The 18186-nt window shown below is 41.9% G+C and overlaps 2 protein-coding genes across 2 annotated transcripts; both read left to right on the top strand.

Annotated features, from left to right (window-relative positions):
- Window positions 1-37: 37 nt before the first annotated feature.
- On the top strand, window positions 38-8837 carry asb5a (ankyrin repeat and SOCS box containing 5a). The gene is made up of 7 exons (XM_052064933.1): window positions 38-395; window positions 2322-2401; window positions 3595-3702; window positions 3771-3921; window positions 6000-6134; window positions 8053-8244; window positions 8320-8837. Exons 1-7 carry the CDS (start codon window positions 170-172, stop codon window positions 8445-8447), a joined length of 1020 nt encoding a protein of 339 aa, XP_051920893.1. The 5' UTR covers window positions 38-169; the 3' UTR covers window positions 8448-8837.
- A 1005-nt stretch (window positions 8838-9842) lies between these two features.
- On the top strand, window positions 9843-14180 carry spata4 (spermatogenesis associated 4). Its single transcript, XM_052065119.1, has 6 exons — window positions 9843-10552; window positions 11310-11439; window positions 11647-11765; window positions 12218-12441; window positions 12512-12589; window positions 13498-14180. Exons 1-6 carry the CDS (start codon window positions 10476-10478, stop codon window positions 13590-13592), a joined length of 723 nt encoding a protein of 240 aa, XP_051921079.1. The 5' UTR covers window positions 9843-10475; the 3' UTR covers window positions 13593-14180.
- The last annotated feature ends 4006 nt before the right edge of the window (window positions 14181-18186 follow it).

Below are 18186 nucleotides of genomic sequence, written 5' to 3'. Positions count from 1 at the left end.
TAATAGCACAGAAAATGTTATTCCCAATCCCCTGCTTTCACTCCCTCCCCAGAATAACACCGCTGTAGTCACACTCAGTCCCGGCAGCAGCTGCAGGGATTTTTTTCCATTCAGTTTTTTTCCGCCTCTCTCGGCGTGTCCCGCCTTCACCGCCACAGAAGCCGAGGAAATGTCCGACGCCGCACAGCAGCTGGCCGGGAGTCCCGCCACCGGTGACAACAAGCCTTTTGCGGTCCAATTGTCCAACGTCTACCTCAGCATCTTGGCGCTCTTCTGCTTCAAACTCTTCGTCAAGATCTCCCTCAACCTGCTCACCTACTTTTACATCGTCCGCGGCAACCGCAAGGAGGCGGCCAGGATCTCCGCCGAATTTTACGACTACGCTCAGCAACGCGGTGAGTTACAAACGGATACCTTGGAAACCTCTGAACCTCTGCGCATGGTGGCGACACGTCTCAATAACGCGGCCATCAAGCAGCTGTACTAACCAGACTAATTCTGTTTCATTTGCCATTCTCCTCATTTCATTATCTTCACATTTAGAAATGACGAGTGATCCCAAACTGTGCTCTAATCATCTTTATGTCAACTGCACATTCATTACTGGGGCAAGACACTCCAAGGCTGGCAGCTCCTTTTTTCTCATATATTAATAGAACACAGTCAGCTCACACTCACACACGCACACGCGTGCACACACGTGCGCATAAAAACACTCGTGCGTGCACACACTCACACTGGCCTAGTTTCCATACCCAGCCATGGCAGTGACGCCCCTCTCCCACTCGAAGGCAACACCACAACAACATTCTTCGAGAGACATGAGCACATTTTCAATAAAGACGTTATATATTTTTCAAGAAAAAAAGTTATATATGTATTGGGAAAACATTACATTATCAAGTAATCTATTTGGAGGGAGGAAAAGTGGTATATGACCAAAAAATAATATTTAAAAGGTCCTTTACTGTCAAGAATTTGTTTGCATATTTTCAAATTGAAAAGCAATATGTAGTGTAGCATGATGCAGCAAGACAAATATTTTTGTCTAAAATTTTTCATAAAAAATGGTATGGACCCGGTAGTCCAGTGGTTAGCACGTCGACTTCAGAGTACAGAGGTACCGCGTTCAATTCCAGCTCCGGCCTCCCTGTGTGGAGTTTGCATGTTCTCCCCGGGCCTGCGTGGGGTTTCTCCGGGTACTCTGGTTTCCTCCCACATTCCAAAAACATGCGTGGCAGGCTGATTGATCACTCAAAATTGTCCCTAGGTGTGAGTGAGGGTGTGCATGGTTGTTTGCCTCTGTGCGCCCTGCGATTGGCTGGCTACCATTTCGGGGTGTCCCCAGCCTACTGCCTGAAGACAGCTGTGATAGGCTCCAGCACCCCCACGACCCTAGTGAGGATCAAGCGGTACGGAAGATGAATGAATAAATTATTATTTTGAAGTTAGACTGTGAGATAATTTAAAAATATTATATTATATTAAAGTTATATAGAGAAATTTTCTATTTATTTCAAAACATTTTCCACCATTAATATGACCTATAAACAGTACAACTCTATTGAAGACATCTATTTTAGAGATGGGACGTAAAAATAACATGAGATAATGCCGTTGCTGTGTTAAGAATTCACATCCACACTATTGTTCAGTGGTAGCCAGCACACACTAGTCACCACTACCCGTGCCTATGATTAAAGTTTAGATGTTCTTGTAGTAGGCATTTCCTGACTGAAAGAAACACTTGTATTTTGAAGAGGAATAATTCTAAAATGTCCCAGAAAAAAAGTTATATGTTGTAAAGTAAAGGGAAAGAGAAGCAATTTTTAAAAAAAAGTTAAATTATTAAATACCAACAAAAATGATGACAAATGTGAAACAGGCAGCTCATCGATTCAATTTAAGGGTTGTATGAATGATGAATGTCCTTCTAAATGTTTTGTGCCACTCTCTGGAAACACGTTGGGTGTACCTAATAAAATGTCTCCTGAATGTACGCGGGCATGTTGACATTTATATCACTTATGCTTTGTTATTTTCCTATATAAAGGAAGCATAATTGCATATTGACTGTTCCAGCTGAGCGTAGTAAACACCTCAAATTGTGTACTAATGTGACACACTTCACCTTCGCAATTAACCTTGTTATCGTTTTTAGCACTATTACCTGTGCGATGTAGCGTAGCGCCATTAGCCGGTGTACCAAACAGCTCGTGTGTTGTAAAATATTCTCAGCAGGAACGTTCACGGTTGACGAATGAATCATCGAATGAACGGACCAACGATCTGATGAACAAATGCATCTTTGCCACCCACAGGATCCTGGACAGACCGCTCGCCGCTCCATGATGCTGCCAGTCAAGGTCGCCTCCTCGCCCTCAGAACCCTCATTGTGCAGGTAAAGAGGGATTTCATCTTTATTGACATTTATTTGTATGAACGACTACCTAAAAAGTACTAATACTCAAAAAGTATCTCAACTATGAAAGGCGTTTGGCATGGACCAAGGATACACACTTTCAATTGAGGAACTGAGAATTAAAGTGAGCTAATTCCATTTGTGTGACAGTTAGGAAATTGCTGTTTAGTTCCAGGTTTGAAATGAGTGGGCAGTCATGTTTTTGCACTACAAATTTTTCCTCATTTCCATTTCTGACATGACCACGCCTAAGAAATCTTCCATGAAAAAAACAAGACAAACCTTCCCAGAAATTGAGGTGAATACGTTGCTAGAATACTCAGAAGGTCCTGCACCATCTTGAGTGTCAGTGCATCTGCATGTTCGAATAAGTGAATGCTATTCATCATCGTTCATAATGTCACATGAACACTTTGAGACAGTAATTAATGCCTTTGTCACATCCCGGCACATTACTGCAATGCCCTTTACTTTGGAGTCAGCCAGTCCTCCATTAAGCGCCTTCAGCTGGTCCAGAATGCCGCTGCTCGCCTCTTGACTGGTACTCGTAAGAGGGAGCACATAACTCCTACTCTGGCATCCCTTCACTGGCTCCCCATACGTTTTACGAGTTATTTTCAAGATCCTCTTATTTGTTTTCAAATCGCTGAATAATCTCGCGCCACCTTACCTCTCTGAGCTCATCCGCCCCTGCACACCTGCCCGGCGCCTCAGGTCTGTGGACCTTGACTTTGTTAGAAGTACCAAGAACTAAACTGAGGCTCAGAGGGGATCGAGCCTTTTCTGTTGCTGGTCCCTCTCTTTGGAATGACCTCCCACTGAACATTCAGCAAGCCTCCTCGCTGCCCATCTTCAAAGCCCTCCTCAAAACTCACTTGTATTCTTTGGCATTCGACTCAGCATCACTTAGATTTGTTCTTGGTTTTACTGTTTGGTGCTTTCTACCGCCTTTATTACCGATTTGTCTTACTGTTTATTGTGCATGTTAAATTGCTCGATGTACAGCACTTTGTATGCAGCGATGGCTGTTTGAAAGTGCTCTATAAATACTGTTGACTTGACTAGACAGCTCTTTGGACTTTTACCTTTTTGTTTTAGTGGTTTGCCTTTTCGAATGTAAAATACGTGCTTTGATTCAAAGGGTGTGTGTGTGCGTGTTTGTGGTTGCTCAGGGTCATGATGTGAACAGCGTGACTATCGACCAGGTGACTCCTCTCCACGAAGCCTGCCTTGGAGACCATGCACCCTGCGCTAGAGCCCTCGTCGATGCCGGCGCTGACGTCGGTGACTTTTTCAAAAAATGCTCACATCTTCTTTTCCAGCGGTAACACCAACGGGTTGTTCGCAGGTCAACGCCTCGACGGTTGACGGCGCCACGCCACTATGGAACGCCTGCACAGTGGGCAGTGTAGCGTGCACCGAAGTTCTGCTGGAAAACGGCGCCAGAGCTCAGAGTCTGCCACACCAGCCATCCCCCATCCACGAGGCCACAAGCAAAGGTCAGTAGACTTTGCTCTGTATTTCGGAGGGAAAAAAAGGCCTCATAGTTTCCAAACACATGTACATTTTGAGAAAAAAGTAGTCTGTTTTAAAAATTGTGCTGTCACGCGATTAAAAAATGATGAGACTAATTAATTGTGATCTGTAATTAATTGATCTAATTAATCTATATTTTAATCTAATCTAAAAAGTGCTGAGAAAACCCCTATTTTCATTTTTAATTCATTACATTATTGAGGCAGATCAAAAGACAAAAAAAGTGGCATGATAAAGTCTTTCATTGTTTGTTTGTTTAAACAGACTTGAACAGATGCAGTACTAGCCATTCACTTACTGCTGTAGTTGAGACTAGTCCCAAATCCTGCCTGCAACCTTTAGTTTTGACCATCAGGGTGAATATCACCGTTTTGTTTGTTTTTGTAAATCTCCAAATCATTACAAAATAAAAATAGAACATCAGGTCCATAGAAAGTGCAAACATATCAAAAACAGTAAGAACATTTTGCTCAGCAATACAAGTACTAAACACTGAACATGCTTCGGATAATAGAAAATAAATAAGAGACCCTTAAATCACAGTGCTCTAAGGTAGCACTTCAGAAAAAACAATGTTCATCATGAGAAAATAAAGTGCTGAAATAAAAATCAACCACTTCTGGTAGGCTACTGAGGACACTGAGCAACTATGCTGACTTCATGCCTCTTACGCAGGGTACTCTCCTCGAGTTTAGTTTGGCGAAGAACTTTGCTTTAGCTCTCTATATTGCTAACGCTTTCGGTGCTAACGTTAGCTGCGGATGCACTCGGTTAGGTGCTTTGCATTAATGTGGGAGGCTAAACTTGAGCTGCTTTGGTGGTCAGAAAACTCCTTACAAATTAGGCACGACACTCTACCTTTATCAATTGTGTCGTCACAGCGTTTTTGAAAAGTAAATTTCCCATTCATTGTGCCGAGAACTTTCACGTGCTCCTCCATTTTCACTTCTCCTCTCCTCACCACTGCTTACTGCCCGCCCAACTCCAATGGGAGCCAATCAGCTGATGCTAAACAAGCCCAAACATAATGACAGCCAATCAATGTCCGCTTCAGGCTGTGACTGACAGTTGTTTACCCACCCTCAACTATTCAAACACAGGAAGCCACATAAAAAGGAATATTTGAAAAAGGCAACCAACCTACAGAAACAATAGTTAGGGATAAAACGTTAGATTAACACGATTAAAAAACATAATGCGCTAAATATTACTGTAATTAATTATTCGCAATTAACGTGATAAATTGACACCTCTATTTACAAATAAATATAATATAGTTCCAAGAAACAAAACTTTGTTTTCCAGTTTTAAAAAGTTGCATGTTTTTGAGGGGGAAACGTTTTTTTGAGATATTTTCTGAAAAAAAGTCAGATATTCTCTTGAATAGAAACTCGATATTTTTGATAGAAATACAGTAGGTTATTTTGGAGCCCCCCCCCCAAAAAAAAAAAATCTTGATTCCCCCTCAAAGAAAATTAAAGACAAATTTGTAAATTCTCCTCAAAAATAAATCATGTATTTTATAGAAATGTGTCCTATAGATAAATAGAAAAAAGTTCTGTTTTTAAGGGAAAAATAATTTTCGGGTTTTTTTTTAATTGCACATTTTGGATAAAAGAACACATTTTTGAGTGACAAAAAGTCATGTTCTTGAGAAGGTTTGAAGACCTTCCTGTGTAGATTTTGCATGTTCTCCCAGTGCCTGCGTGGGTTTTCTCTCGGTACTCCAGTTTCCTCTCACATTCCAAAAAAAATGCATAACCTGTTAATGGAACACTCAAAATTGTCCCGAGGTGTGATTGTGAGCGTGAATGGTTTTTCGTGTATGTGTGTCCTACTACTGGCTGGCAACCAGTTCAGGGTGTTCCACTGTACCCCATCTGCTGATATCCTTTTATGGAAAATCTTGATAATTTGTAGAAATGAACTAGTATATTTCAAGGAGGGGGCCAGGGTGGGGGGTGCTATTTTCAGAATAAAACAGTGATATATTTTAGAGAAAAAAATGTCATTTAAAATGCCCCATCTGCTCCCTGTCAAGGTCATTTTGGTTGTATGGAGGTTCTGCTGACGTGGGGTACGGACGTAGACATGGACATCCCTCACTTGGGCACGCCGCTCTACACCGCTTGTGTCTGCCAGGAGCTGGAATGTGCCAGGAAGCTCCTTCGGGAAGGTAGGTTTATTGCTGGGGAGACTTTTAGGATTTCCCAGCATTCTCGAAAGCAGCGTTGTTGTTTCTTTGTTTTATAATGATGCCATGATGTCGTTGCTTTTCTGTCTATGATTTCATGTTTGCTGTACCTGACTAAATGGTCCATCATTTTGGTTGGTCAGTTTGTCATTAGGGGACGAATTAAAGCCTGATTTCATAATTTCTCAGCATTCAATGAATGTATCATCATTGCACTTACATCTGTAATTTCAACGTGTCAGAAAAAGTTGCAAAATTATATATCCACACAGTGAATGAACTTATCTATTTCCGCTTTCTGATGCTGTCACGTTGTGCCCGAAGCGATGGAATAATTGGTTCATGCACAACAAAATAACTGAAAGTGGATCCCCGAAATAGCAGACACAGAAAAAGGTTTTGTCAGAGAACAAAAGGAGTCTTTAATACGAACACAAAATTACCCGACAGGGAGAATAACAAAAAGTGCTGGTCAAAATAAGGACCAGGGATAAAATAAAGAGAACAACAGAAAACGCTTGCGGAAAAAATAGCAAGGAGGGTCTGATTAGACAATTATATAAATTTAATTCGCAAGAGGAACAACGACGCGCAATAACAGCCACAAGGCTAAGAGGCAATGAATAATACAAATAGGAATTGGGAGAGAGAATTTTGGCACGGCGTGGAATACTCCGGCAGTGAGTAGACTGCCAGAGCGTCCAAATAAAGGCAGAGTAATCACTCACAAATGGGTGACAGGTGTGCAAGCGGCGGGCAGAAAGCCCGCCACCTGCTGGCAAACACGGGACGTGACAGATGCGCCAGTTTTCTTGAATGCGTCATTGTATTTTTACAATGCTATGACATCTTTCTTTTAATTCTGTGATTTTGCTTCTTTTCTTCGTGTCGACAAGGTTCAAAATGCAATCTATGAGCATTTCGTACCACTAACGCTTAGCATTTACGAGCCACATCTGGTCAGTGTGAACAGTGGTGGTGTTTAGATATCATCCAAGTGCAATTGTCTTGAGGCTGACACAAAATGATTTCCAAGACATTCTTAGAGGTTGAAAAATCTCAAATCCAGTGAGCGACAGCCGATCTGCGGTTTGCTATTCACAAATTCACCTATTTGTGGCGTGTTTTGTATGGAGCCTATTCCCGAAATCTCCACGTTTGGGCTGTTTCTGCAATACCATAAGACAAGATGGTGTCAAAGCTTTGGCTAGTAGGACAAAAGTAAGTTCTGTCACGGAAGTACAGTGCGACGAACGCTACTGTGAAAAGCAAAAATCTACAATTAACTCTGCCCTCCCCCTAAAATGTTAATCATTACCTAAATATGCCACAAGATGGCGGGGGCTAGATCTGGCCTGCCACGTATTTTTTTTGTGGCACACCAAAGCAAATGTCAACTTCCACAATGCTTGCTAAAGTCTGAACCAAAATTTCAAATTGTCATATGTAATGCATAATAAAATAATTTTCCGTTACCAAGCCCCTTATTACATTATCGTAAACAATGTGTGAATAAGCCATTATTCTCGACTTCTGATTTCAAAACCAGTTATCCAGCAATGTGTTGTGTGCTGTGTAGTAATATGTGGAGGTGATAAAACATTTATATGGCTTAAAAATTTCAGAATCATTCTTATGAAATCATAACGGCCCTCCAAGGGAAAATACAAATTGGCTCACGACAATAAATTTGACACCCATGTTATAGCGTCTTCAAATGTGAAGAAATCTGTAAACCATTTATTTTGCTGGGTAATGTAAGATAAACTTGAAATGTTAAATTGCTTTGGGTTCACAGGTAGAGGTATATTTAGTTCAAAGTACAGTATTACAATAGGCGTTTATAAGTGGTTTCTGTGGGGGTTAACCATACACAATGTAATTTGTGTTTCACTTTCAGGCGCTAACGTTCAAAAAGGCAAATCCCTGGACTCGCCTTTGCATGCAGCGGCAGAGAAAGACTGCACGACGATGGTGAAGCTGCTGCTTGACTTTGGCGCCGACATCAATGCCCGGGACAGTGAGTGTCGGCGACCAGTGGAGGTGGCCCCACCAAGCAGCTTGACAGAAGGCTTCTTGCTTCTCTATGAAGGTAAAGTTGTGCTTGTCTCTTTTATTACCGTAATTAAATGCCTTCCGTAATGTGTCTCTTTTCCCCTTCTTGTAGCTATGCCACGGCTGTTAAGTCAGCTGTGCCGCCAGTGCATCAGGACGTGCGTCGGACAAGACCGACTGCACCTCCTTTGTCATCTCCCCCTGCCGAGTCGAATCAGAAGTTTCCTGCAGTACCAGTGACAATGTCTGCCTGGCAAAAACAACTTTTTAACAGCTTGTATACAAGTAGTAGTCTCTGGAGTGCCTGCCCAACCCAAGTAAACCTTTTGTTAGCTGCCTTTTTGACAAAACATGCATGGGAGCGAGCCATTACAATCCTACATTATGAACGTTCACATGGATGACTGGTAGGTAAATGGATCGTCTTTGAAAAAACATTTATCAGAAGATGCACTTTTATTGTACTTTATTGTGTCTATTTCTGCATTGTAAACTGTTAAAAACACAATAGAATGCTATTTATGCATTGATCTATTTATTTCTTTTTATGCTATTTTCCCCAAAGACAAGCTTCGTACTCTCTGGAAGTAGCAGCGGTCAAGCCACTTTAAAAAAACAAAACAAAACAAAATGCTGGATGTGTCCTTGTTGGCAAATTATAGATCTGTTTTAAATGTTTCCTTCTTAACCAAGATTGTCGAGGAAATGGTTTTTATTTTTGAACTCAAACGGACTTTTTGATCAGTTCCATTCAGGGTTCCGACCTCGTCACAGTTCAAAAACAGCTTTTCTTAAAAGTCTTAAAAATAGTGGAGCTCAGAGTTCAAAGTAATCATGTTGAAGTTGGATGTAGTTGTTCTGTTGCATGTAAGATAAGATAAGATAAGATAAGATATCCTTTATTTGTCCCACAATGGGGAAATTTACAGCCTCCAGCAGCAAGAATGTATGTAGAAAGAAGAAGAGAAAAAAAACAACAACAAACATCTTTCAATTAAATACAATATGAACACAAATGGATAAATCGCAGTACTATTTACAATTTACCTTCACATCATTTAATTATTATTATTATTATTATGATTATTTTTTATTCATCAGCCTGACAGCAGTCGGTAGGAACGAGCGTCGGTATCTCTCCTTCTTGCAGCGCGGGTGTAACAGTCTCTGGCTGAAGGAGCTACCAAGTGCTGTCAGGGTGGGCTGGAGGGGGTGGGAGGGACTGGCCATCATAGCTTTTAGCTTAGTTAGCATCCTTCTGTTGCCCACCTCCTCCAGAGTGTCAATGGAGCAACCCAGGACAGAACTGGCCTTCCTGACCAGTCGCTCCAGTCTCTTTCTGTCCCGGGCCGAGATGCTGCCTGACCAGCAGACAATGCCATAATAGATGGCCGAGGCCACCACCGAGTTATAGAACGTCTTAAGGAGTGACCCCTGAACCCCAAAAGACCTCAGTTTCCTGAGTAGGAAGAGTCGGCTCTGTCCTTTCTGTCATTTCTGTAAATGGAATAAACCGCAAAAAAGAAGTGAAGTCAGCCCTCAATTTAAATGCTTTTAAATCCAGATTAAAAATCCCCCCCCCCCCCATACATTTAATTAAGGTTTTACCAACATTTTTTTTGGGGGGGGGTAATTAAAAACAAAAAAACTTTTTGCTCAACTTTATTTTGAACATGTTTTCAATGTGTTCTATTCATGTGTTTAAATCAGGGGTGTCCAAAGTCGGTCGTCAAGGGCCGCTGTCCGGCCTGTTTTCCAGCTCTCCAAGGGGCTGTAAAACAGGCCGTAAAGTGGCCAAACAGGCCCGTAGCTGGACATGCCTGGTTTAAATTATGCCATTATGGGTTCTAATGGCAATTTTGGAAGAGTCTTTTTTAGTCGCTGCGTCTTAGCTGTGTGATGCACATTGAGTTGTTTTGTGAATCAAGTGTGTTCTAAAAAGCTGCCTTGCATTGTAGTACTGTATTTTCAATGCGACCACCGTGGGGCAGCAAATCGCTACTGCAGTTTATGTCGTTCTTCCACCGGGAGACCACGAGAAAGAAACAGCTTTGCCATGGAGATACAGTACGTACTATCAACAAAGACTTGCAACGTCACACGAGCTAGTTTTAACTATAGCCAAAGCCACCCCCGTGTGACAAAGGGGGACGAAGACGACGAGTTGGAAACCAGGACAGCTCCAAACAAAACAGACAAACTCCATTTGTGCGGTATGTGTCTTCAGGCCAGGAAAGAGATTGAGAAAGTGGCTTGGGTGAAAAAACTATGACGGGACTGCCGAGGGACGTCACAAGATGGCTGCAAGGCCTCGAATTGACCGTCCAACCAATGAACGCACGCAGGTAATAAATCGTCAAATGGCATTTAAAAATAAATATACATGTTCATAGTATAAATGTCATTATTAGTAGTATCAGTAGTATTCATTCAAACAATTCTTACGAAAAACATCCTTTTTGTCCAGACATTTTGGTAAACCTGAGTTAACATTGTTGTGTCACTCATCATGTATTGTTATGACCAAAAGATGCAATAAAACTAACCACGTTTTAAATTCTTAAATCCTTTAATTGACAAAGTAATCAACAGATTAATTGGTTGTTAAAATAATTGTGAGTTGGTTATTAAAATGAGGGGAAATTTTTGGGAAAAAAAGTCAATTTTGTCAAAACGTGCTTGTAAACATAAGTTGACATTTTACATGTTCCATCCATCCATTATCCGAGGTGCATATCCTAACGATGGTTCACATAGACAAACAGCCATTGTACCCTGCATGGGTTTTCTCCATGTGCTCCGGTTTCCTCCCACATCATAAAAAGATGCATGGCAGGTTAATGGAACATTCTAAATTGTCCCCAGGTGTGAGTGGGAGCGTGGATGGTTATTCGTATATGTGTGCCCTGCGATTGGCTGGCAACCAGTTCAGGGTGTCCCCCGCCTACAGCCTTAAGAAGGCTGCTATGGGTTCCAACATGCACTGTGACCCTTGTGAGGAGAGGTGCATCAGAAAATGGATGGATGGATGGATTGAAGATCAAATCCATGAATCACTCTACCATTGTCAGGGTGTTAACACATACTCTATTTTCTCCCCAGGGACTTTTCCAGTGGCTACCATGTGGCTGAAATGTTTTCCCGTTATTATCCCAGGGATTTTGAAATGCATTCATATAGCAAGGGAGCGTCGTTCTCTGCCAAGCAGGACAACTGGAACAAGATACGCCGGGTAAAAGCAAGAACAATAGCTGGAAGTAACCAGATTATGGCATCATTTAATTGCAGTTACTTTCATAATGTGTTTAAATCTGTTTTCAGTTGACTGGTCCCTTTATGAAGGGAGACAATGCCATAAAGGTCCTTCTTATATCTGTGTGTGATGTCATCACTCTAATTTCAAATGTACCAATCAGAGCATCTTTTTCTATGCTGCCAGACACTGCAGAAGTTGCGTCTGCACCTGACTGAGAAGTTGGTCTACGGGACCATCCACTGTAAACCCGGAGCGGCTGAGTTGCTGGTGCAGCAGGTGTACTTTGTCCTGACCAAACACAGGTGACACTTAACACAAGGCCAAGGCCAAAAGATCCTAAAGTGATGCAAAGATAGCAGGATGTGCCAGATGCCAGTCCTGTAGATGGCGGCCTTGAGTACTATCAACATGTGGGTGCGAGCATCCACACACAACATGCTTTTTTTTCACCTTGTGCTTAAGTCTAAACTGTAATGACATTATGACAGCGTAGATCAAAATCTGACCTTAACGTGTCCCAAAGTATCATGAAGACATCAACCACTGTCTGATCCAAAAATGTTCACGCTAACAATCAAACATTTTTTAAGTGCAATTAAACAACAACCTGTACATTATTATTCAGAATTTACCAAAAGACACAGTATACAGTCCCATTCTTTTACCTTCTTGCTTTTTTCTGCTCTGCGCTCACTTCAAACTTATACAACCCATAAAAAATTTGGTTTTACATCATATAAAATCCTCTGTTCAGGCCTCGAACAGCTCAAAGCCCAGAGTTGGATTTCTCTGACCAGAAGTCCCAGCAGCTCCTCCCTTCGGTGGCTCGCTCCACTGCCACCTCGGCCGTGAAGAGCAACCTGAGAAAGAGTGAGATCATGGCCCTGCCTGACATCCTCACCAACGGGAGGAGGGCTGAGGCCATAATCGGCAAGCACCTGCAGGACAAGATTGCGGATAGGACGGCGACGGACTGCGGTGAGATTAGCGGGAAGCCATTTTGTGTTGAGTGAAGGCTTTCATGATGCAACATTTTCTTCATCAACAGGGCGTTCAAACCTGGTGAGGTCAAGACTCAAACAGACGACTGGGCAAAATCTGGGTCGAGATGAAAGGCACTCTCTTGGTGAGGCTGATTTAGTACACACTTGACACCATGACTAAAAAAGAAAAACATAATACAAAACATAACATAATTCAAATCATAAAGGTACAGCACTATACAATTCTATATTGTATAAATATTGCATATATAAAATAAAATGGGATTGAATGAAATAAATACAAAAAGAATACATAGAAAAATCGATGGATAAACATTCATTCATTCATTCATTCATCTTCCGAACCGCTTGATCCTCACTAGGGTCGCGGGGGGTGCTGGAGCCTATCCCAGCCGTCTCCGGGCAGTAGGCGGGGGACACCCTGAATCAGTTGCCAGCCAATCACAGGGCACACAGAGACAAACAACCATCCACGCTCACACTCACACCTAGGGACAATTTAGAGCGTTCAATCAGCCTGCCATGCATGTTTTTGGAATGTGGGAGGAAACCGGAGCACCCGGAGAAAACCCACGTAGGCCCGGGGAGAACATGCAAACTCCACACAGGGAGGCCGCAGCTGGACTCGAACCCGGTACCTCTGCACTGTGAAGCCGACGTGCTAACCACTGGACTACCGGGCCGCCGATGGATAAACAAATATTCCCAAATATTTTTTTTTCAGGCAATATGCAGCTCACATCTTCCGTCATGTCAAAAATGAAATAGATTCATTTCACTCAAACAATAATGAAAGTTCTCGTGAAATGTTGGTCGCTGGACGAACAATTACAATCATCCGACGGGTTGAGAGAACTGATTAATATTTTATGATAACAGACCTTTCAGCTCTGTTCTGAAGTTTTGAACTATGCTGCACACCGATCTAAAATTTGAGATGAAATTTTATTTGTGTGCGTTACAAAATATTTCCTAAATCCTGAGCATTTATATCTTGAAATCTGGCTCAACTACAACTTGTGTTTTCTAGAGATGTGCCTCCAATCACCACTAAGCGGCGCTGTTGTCTCGTACAAGACCATCAAAGTGAACCAGCCTGCCAGAAGACTTCCACAAAGCTGTTAAATCAAACGTGCCCGAACCAACCTCCACAAAAAAAGAAAAACAATTCAAGAGGTCAAAAGTGTCGTACATCAGCTGTGACATGCTCTTCTCCAAGTTTGCAGGACACTTTGCACCTTGCTGAAGTTAACCTGTTGCTGTTGGATTGGATTGTACCTGGTTAAGGCGGCATGTCATCGCCAAAATTTGCTCCTGTGAATTAGTGCAGATCCAAGTATGTGGCTCATGTAGAGTTTCTAAACACAAATATCCCCACTCATGCTGAATTTACTGAGTGGGGGTAAAAAAGTAAGCACCTGAAATAGGAGTGAATAGTGAGCCATCATTCGTATGATTTTTATTTATGTTTTGCTTTGACTTGCAAGTCTTTGTTTATTCTTATTGTTTATTCCCACTCTGTTTACGTTGACTGTCAAAGAAAACACAGAGTGACACATTTCTAACATCCATATAGCTAAACGTTCAGTCGGCCAGCATAATGCTAACATCGGCAATGATTACTCTTGATGTGGCTGTGTATAAACGCTTTAAGCAATGGATGCTTGAAGATGAACAGTGCAGTAACATGTAAAACAGTACTACCCACAGAAATAGACTGCACAGTACGGCTTTCCATATCCTCTGCGAAGAGGGGGGTTTGTCCTGTGTTGCGTGTTTAGTCAGCACCTGGAGCTGGCTTTGCTGTGTGTGTGTGGGGGGGGGGGTTGTGTTTTTTAGTCTCAATCCCTTGTGTGTGTTTTGGTACCACTGCTTTTCAGTTCGTGTAACAAGTTACAGTACGGTAATTCGTTTCACCACCTTAGTCATTGGGGTGGTTTAAGAATTTTGCCATAATAAGTTTTGGGGCATTCATTTCACCACTCACTCATTTGTGTTGCACTAAGGCACTGGAACTCGTGAGTTTTGACTCCAAAATTCGTCCTGTTGTGTCGTGCGTTCTCTTAAGTTATTTATTCCCCCCCCCCCCCCAACCCCACACACACGCGCGTTTTTAGAAAGCCCAAACCTTGACAGTGCACCACTATTTACTCCTCTCCCACTCCCGCACTGATGCGAGACCCTTCCTCTGTTAATATCATGGGAAAGTGTCGTAACTTTACACAAGACTTGTAAAAAGCCATTCGCCTGTCACTAATCACCGTTACCGCACTCATTATATGTACGTGAACGACTTGGCTTCATCATTCGCTGCAGACATGATGTCATGGTGTTTTGGTTACAATCACCACTAGATGGCAACATAGATCGGGATGGCTGAAGTCAATTACTGCAGTTTGGAAACAAAACAGCCACCCAATTCATCTATGACCCATGTTGTTCAGTGCACTCATTTCAGATTTACTCTCTTGTGTGAATTAATGCATTAGTCTTTGGGGGGTTTTCATCTAGAGTACAAGCGGGGAAAAAATTTGTAAGCACACATCAAAAATGAACTTGGGTCCATCTTTTTGAGCCCACATTAATAGCAATTTCAACCAGGCTTATCAATAGAAGTCAAGACCATACACTGAAATTAGTTATTTAAGCTATTGTGTTATTTGCCTTTAGTGTAATTACCCATGTTGACTTATTTTCCACTTAAAAGAATGCTACAATGCTGTGTAAAACATTGCCTGTACAGTAAGACAAGGAGTCTGTTCTGGCTGCGCAGTTAACTATTTTGACAAAAGTAGTCCTTTGTCACCTTTTCATGGCATCTATAAGCGATCTCAGTCCAGTCTAAACTTTTGGGGTGGTGGGAACACACACTCGCTCAGAGATCACAATAATTGCTATTTCCGTTATTTCCTATAACAACAAACTGATTTCCCAACTGAACTGATTCATTATCTTTGTCAAGGGCTGCTCTCCTGACTCAAGTATTTCACCAGTCCATGTCCGTCTATTCCTCTGGATTACTTGGCAGCGCAAAGCCTACGTCAACCTTTTATTGTATTTTCTTAGTAAAACACACTGAAAGACCCATATGCACACTGTCCTCTAGTTTTCCTATTTAAAAAAAATACAAGTTGAAAAGTTGACACCTACATTTACATCCGCGGATCTCCGCTAGCTCAAGCTGGGTTGCCATGGAGATGACACAGCATAACCCACACTGAAGACTGACGGTAATTAGCTTACTGTGAGCCACCTTTAAGCCAATGCCCATCGCGTACTATTCACTCAAGCATGTCGACGGGCTAAGGAGCGCTAATTGTTGTATGCCAGTCAATGGAACAGTCAGAAGGGGACTGAAATGCCCTCAGAAAAGATTCCGCCATCTGCTGAGTTTTCCTCCCTGCACTGAGGGATGGAGGATACTCAGTAGGTGGGGGTCTGTATACTGGTACTGTAAGAGTAAGCACCCCTCCTTCCGGTTCCACGACACACAAATCTCCCATCCTGATAACCAAAGCCATGTTATCCAGGAAGCATACATGAAAGGCATTTTTGGGTGTCACAATTTGGGCCAATAATGCCAATTCCATATCATAATTTAAGTACATTGTATCAATGTTTTTCACTCAATAATATCATACTCAGGCATTTACTATTTTACTTGAAGGAATGAACATTATTTCTTCAAGCAGTCAAATGAGTTATTCCAGAACAGAAAAAGGGTGATATGAGAGGCTTGAGAATTATTTATATCAGTCTATAAAGGTAAAGTGAATTTTAAAACACTCCTCAGTTCAAGTTTAAAAAAACAGTACAATATCATAAATGCACCAGAAATGAAATCATCTTCGTTAAACTGAAGATGTCTATGACAGGGGGAAGAAAGTAAACAGAAATAAAACAAGAAAATGTACAGTATGTCATCACTAAAATAGAGAATGAGAAAATTCCACGTGTCCATCACAAAATAAAATGAGAAAATGTTGCTGTCGATGATGTCAGAGGCAGAACGAAGAAAATATAACTGCATCATCACAGAATAACATTGAAAAAAAAGTAAAATCTGAAACGTGATGCAAAAAAAAATGTCGTCACTGTCAATCATCAAAGTAGGCCAACTGATGTTGCAAATGTCACAACTGTCCATTAGCAATGATTTTTTTTTGAAAATGTCTATCACAGAAATAAAAGAGATCAAATGTTTGTCCAAATCAGGATTCCTCAATCCTTACCTGCTGGTGAATTTGCACCACTACAGTATACATGAAGTGGAAATGGCATCTTTTGCATAATACTGCTGAGAAACAAACCAAAATCTTTCTCAACTGTGACACAAATTTAAAGTGAGCCCGCTTGACCTGTCTAATTAAGGAAATCCATCAAAGAGGTCCAGAATGAATGCATTATTTATTCATCTTGCAGTGTGTTACACTGACTATTTAAATATTGATTCAGCATTACTTCTGCACATTAATAAGTAAAGACAATCATTTCTAAATGGCACTAGCACACTTGACAACACAGTTAAGAGGAAAGCCCATATTTAAGATGATTAGGGGGTGAAATACTGTTCATTGTCATTTATCCAGTCAGCCAAACCCCGCCAATCTCTCCATCCATCCAGCTCACATCTATCTGTCCATCATCAGATGTTGCCAGAATACTTATCATGGAAATGAAACCAAAAAAGAGCAGACATGCTTTCGTACAAAACAGCTGCATTTTGTTGTGATTTTAAATCCCCTTGATGTTGTCCAATTTCAAAAAATACACCTCTAAAGTCACCACTCCCCCCAAAAAATCTATGGTTCTAACCATGCAAGACTTAAGTTGAATTTTATTCAGGTGTAATTTGCTTTTTCTTTGGCTGCGGTGAACTTTTTTTTTGTAAACTTGATGACTATGATTTCTGTATGTATTTTATAAGCTTAGGTCTAACTGTACAAGAGGTCCACTCACTAATTTTCATGGCCTGCATGCACGTCGAATGTGGTTGTCAGATACATAATACTGAAAAATAGGTTTTTGATAACTTGACAAAATATCAAAGCATCGGCGCATGACAGGCAAAGGATGCCCGGGCCTAGCAGCGGTCTTTCATGACCAAAAAATTGTTTTGTCGACAGCGGGGAGGGGGCCTGGCCTCCCCAATTTAGAACGATAAGTGTTACAACAGTCACAACACAGTGAGATAAAATGTCTTGACTCTGGTGAGCATTTTATAACTTCTATGATGAATCAAGTTCTCGTAAACACACAGTTGTTATCTGTGCATTATTGGACATCATAATCTGGAGATGAAGGCGGCCCGGTAGTCCAGTGGTTAGCACGTCGGCTTCACAGTGCAGAGGTACCGGGTTCGATTCCAGCTCCGGCCTCCCTGTGTGGAGTTTGCATGTTCTCCCTGGGCCTGGGTGGGTTTTCTCCGGGTGCTCCGGTTTCCTCCCACATTCCAAAAATATGCATGGCAGGCTGATTGAACACTCTAAATTGTCCCTAGGTGTGAGTGTGAGCGTGGATGGTTGTTCGTCTATGTGTGCCCTGCGATTGGCTGGCGACCGATTCAGGGTGTCCCCCGCCTACTGCCCGGTGACGGCTGGGATGGGCTCCAGCACCCCCCGCGACCCTCGTGAGGATCAAGCAGTACGGAAGATGAATGAATGAATCTGGAGATGAAGCTTAACCTTTCCTGACTTTCCGTGTTCCACGCCGCCATTCT

This window comes from Hippocampus zosterae, chromosome 1 (assembly GCF_025434085.1).
Source record: "Hippocampus zosterae strain Florida chromosome 1, ASM2543408v3, whole genome shotgun sequence".
Taxonomy (NCBI): domain Eukaryota; kingdom Metazoa; phylum Chordata; class Actinopteri; order Syngnathiformes; family Syngnathidae; genus Hippocampus; species Hippocampus zosterae.
This window is presented reverse-complemented; position numbering and strand designations above follow the sequence as displayed.

Bases quoted from the DNA above. Each gene is read 5' to 3' on its own strand.
- asb5a (XM_052064933.1), top strand. From the start codon at position 170: ATGTCCGACGCCGCACAGCAGCTGGCCGGGAGTCCCGCCACCGGTGAC. The intron at 3,922-5,999 runs GTCAGTAGACTT...CTCCCTGTCAAG, and splicing joins CCACGAGGCCACAAGCAAAG to GTCATTTTGGTTGTATGGAG. The intron at 6,135-8,052 runs GTAGGTTTATTG...TTTCACTTTCAG, and splicing joins CAGGAAGCTCCTTCGGGAAG to GCGCTAACGTTCAAAAAGGC.
- spata4 (XM_052065119.1), top strand. From the start codon at position 10,476: ATGACGGGACTGCCGAGGGACGTCACAAGATGGCTGCAAGGCCTCGAA. The intron at 11,440-11,646 runs GTAAAAGCAAGA...CTATGCTGCCAG, and splicing joins ACTGGAACAAGATACGCCGG to ACACTGCAGAAGTTGCGTCT. The intron at 12,442-12,511 runs GTGAGATTAGCG...CTTCATCAACAG, and splicing joins TAGGACGGCGACGGACTGCG to GGCGTTCAAACCTGGTGAGG.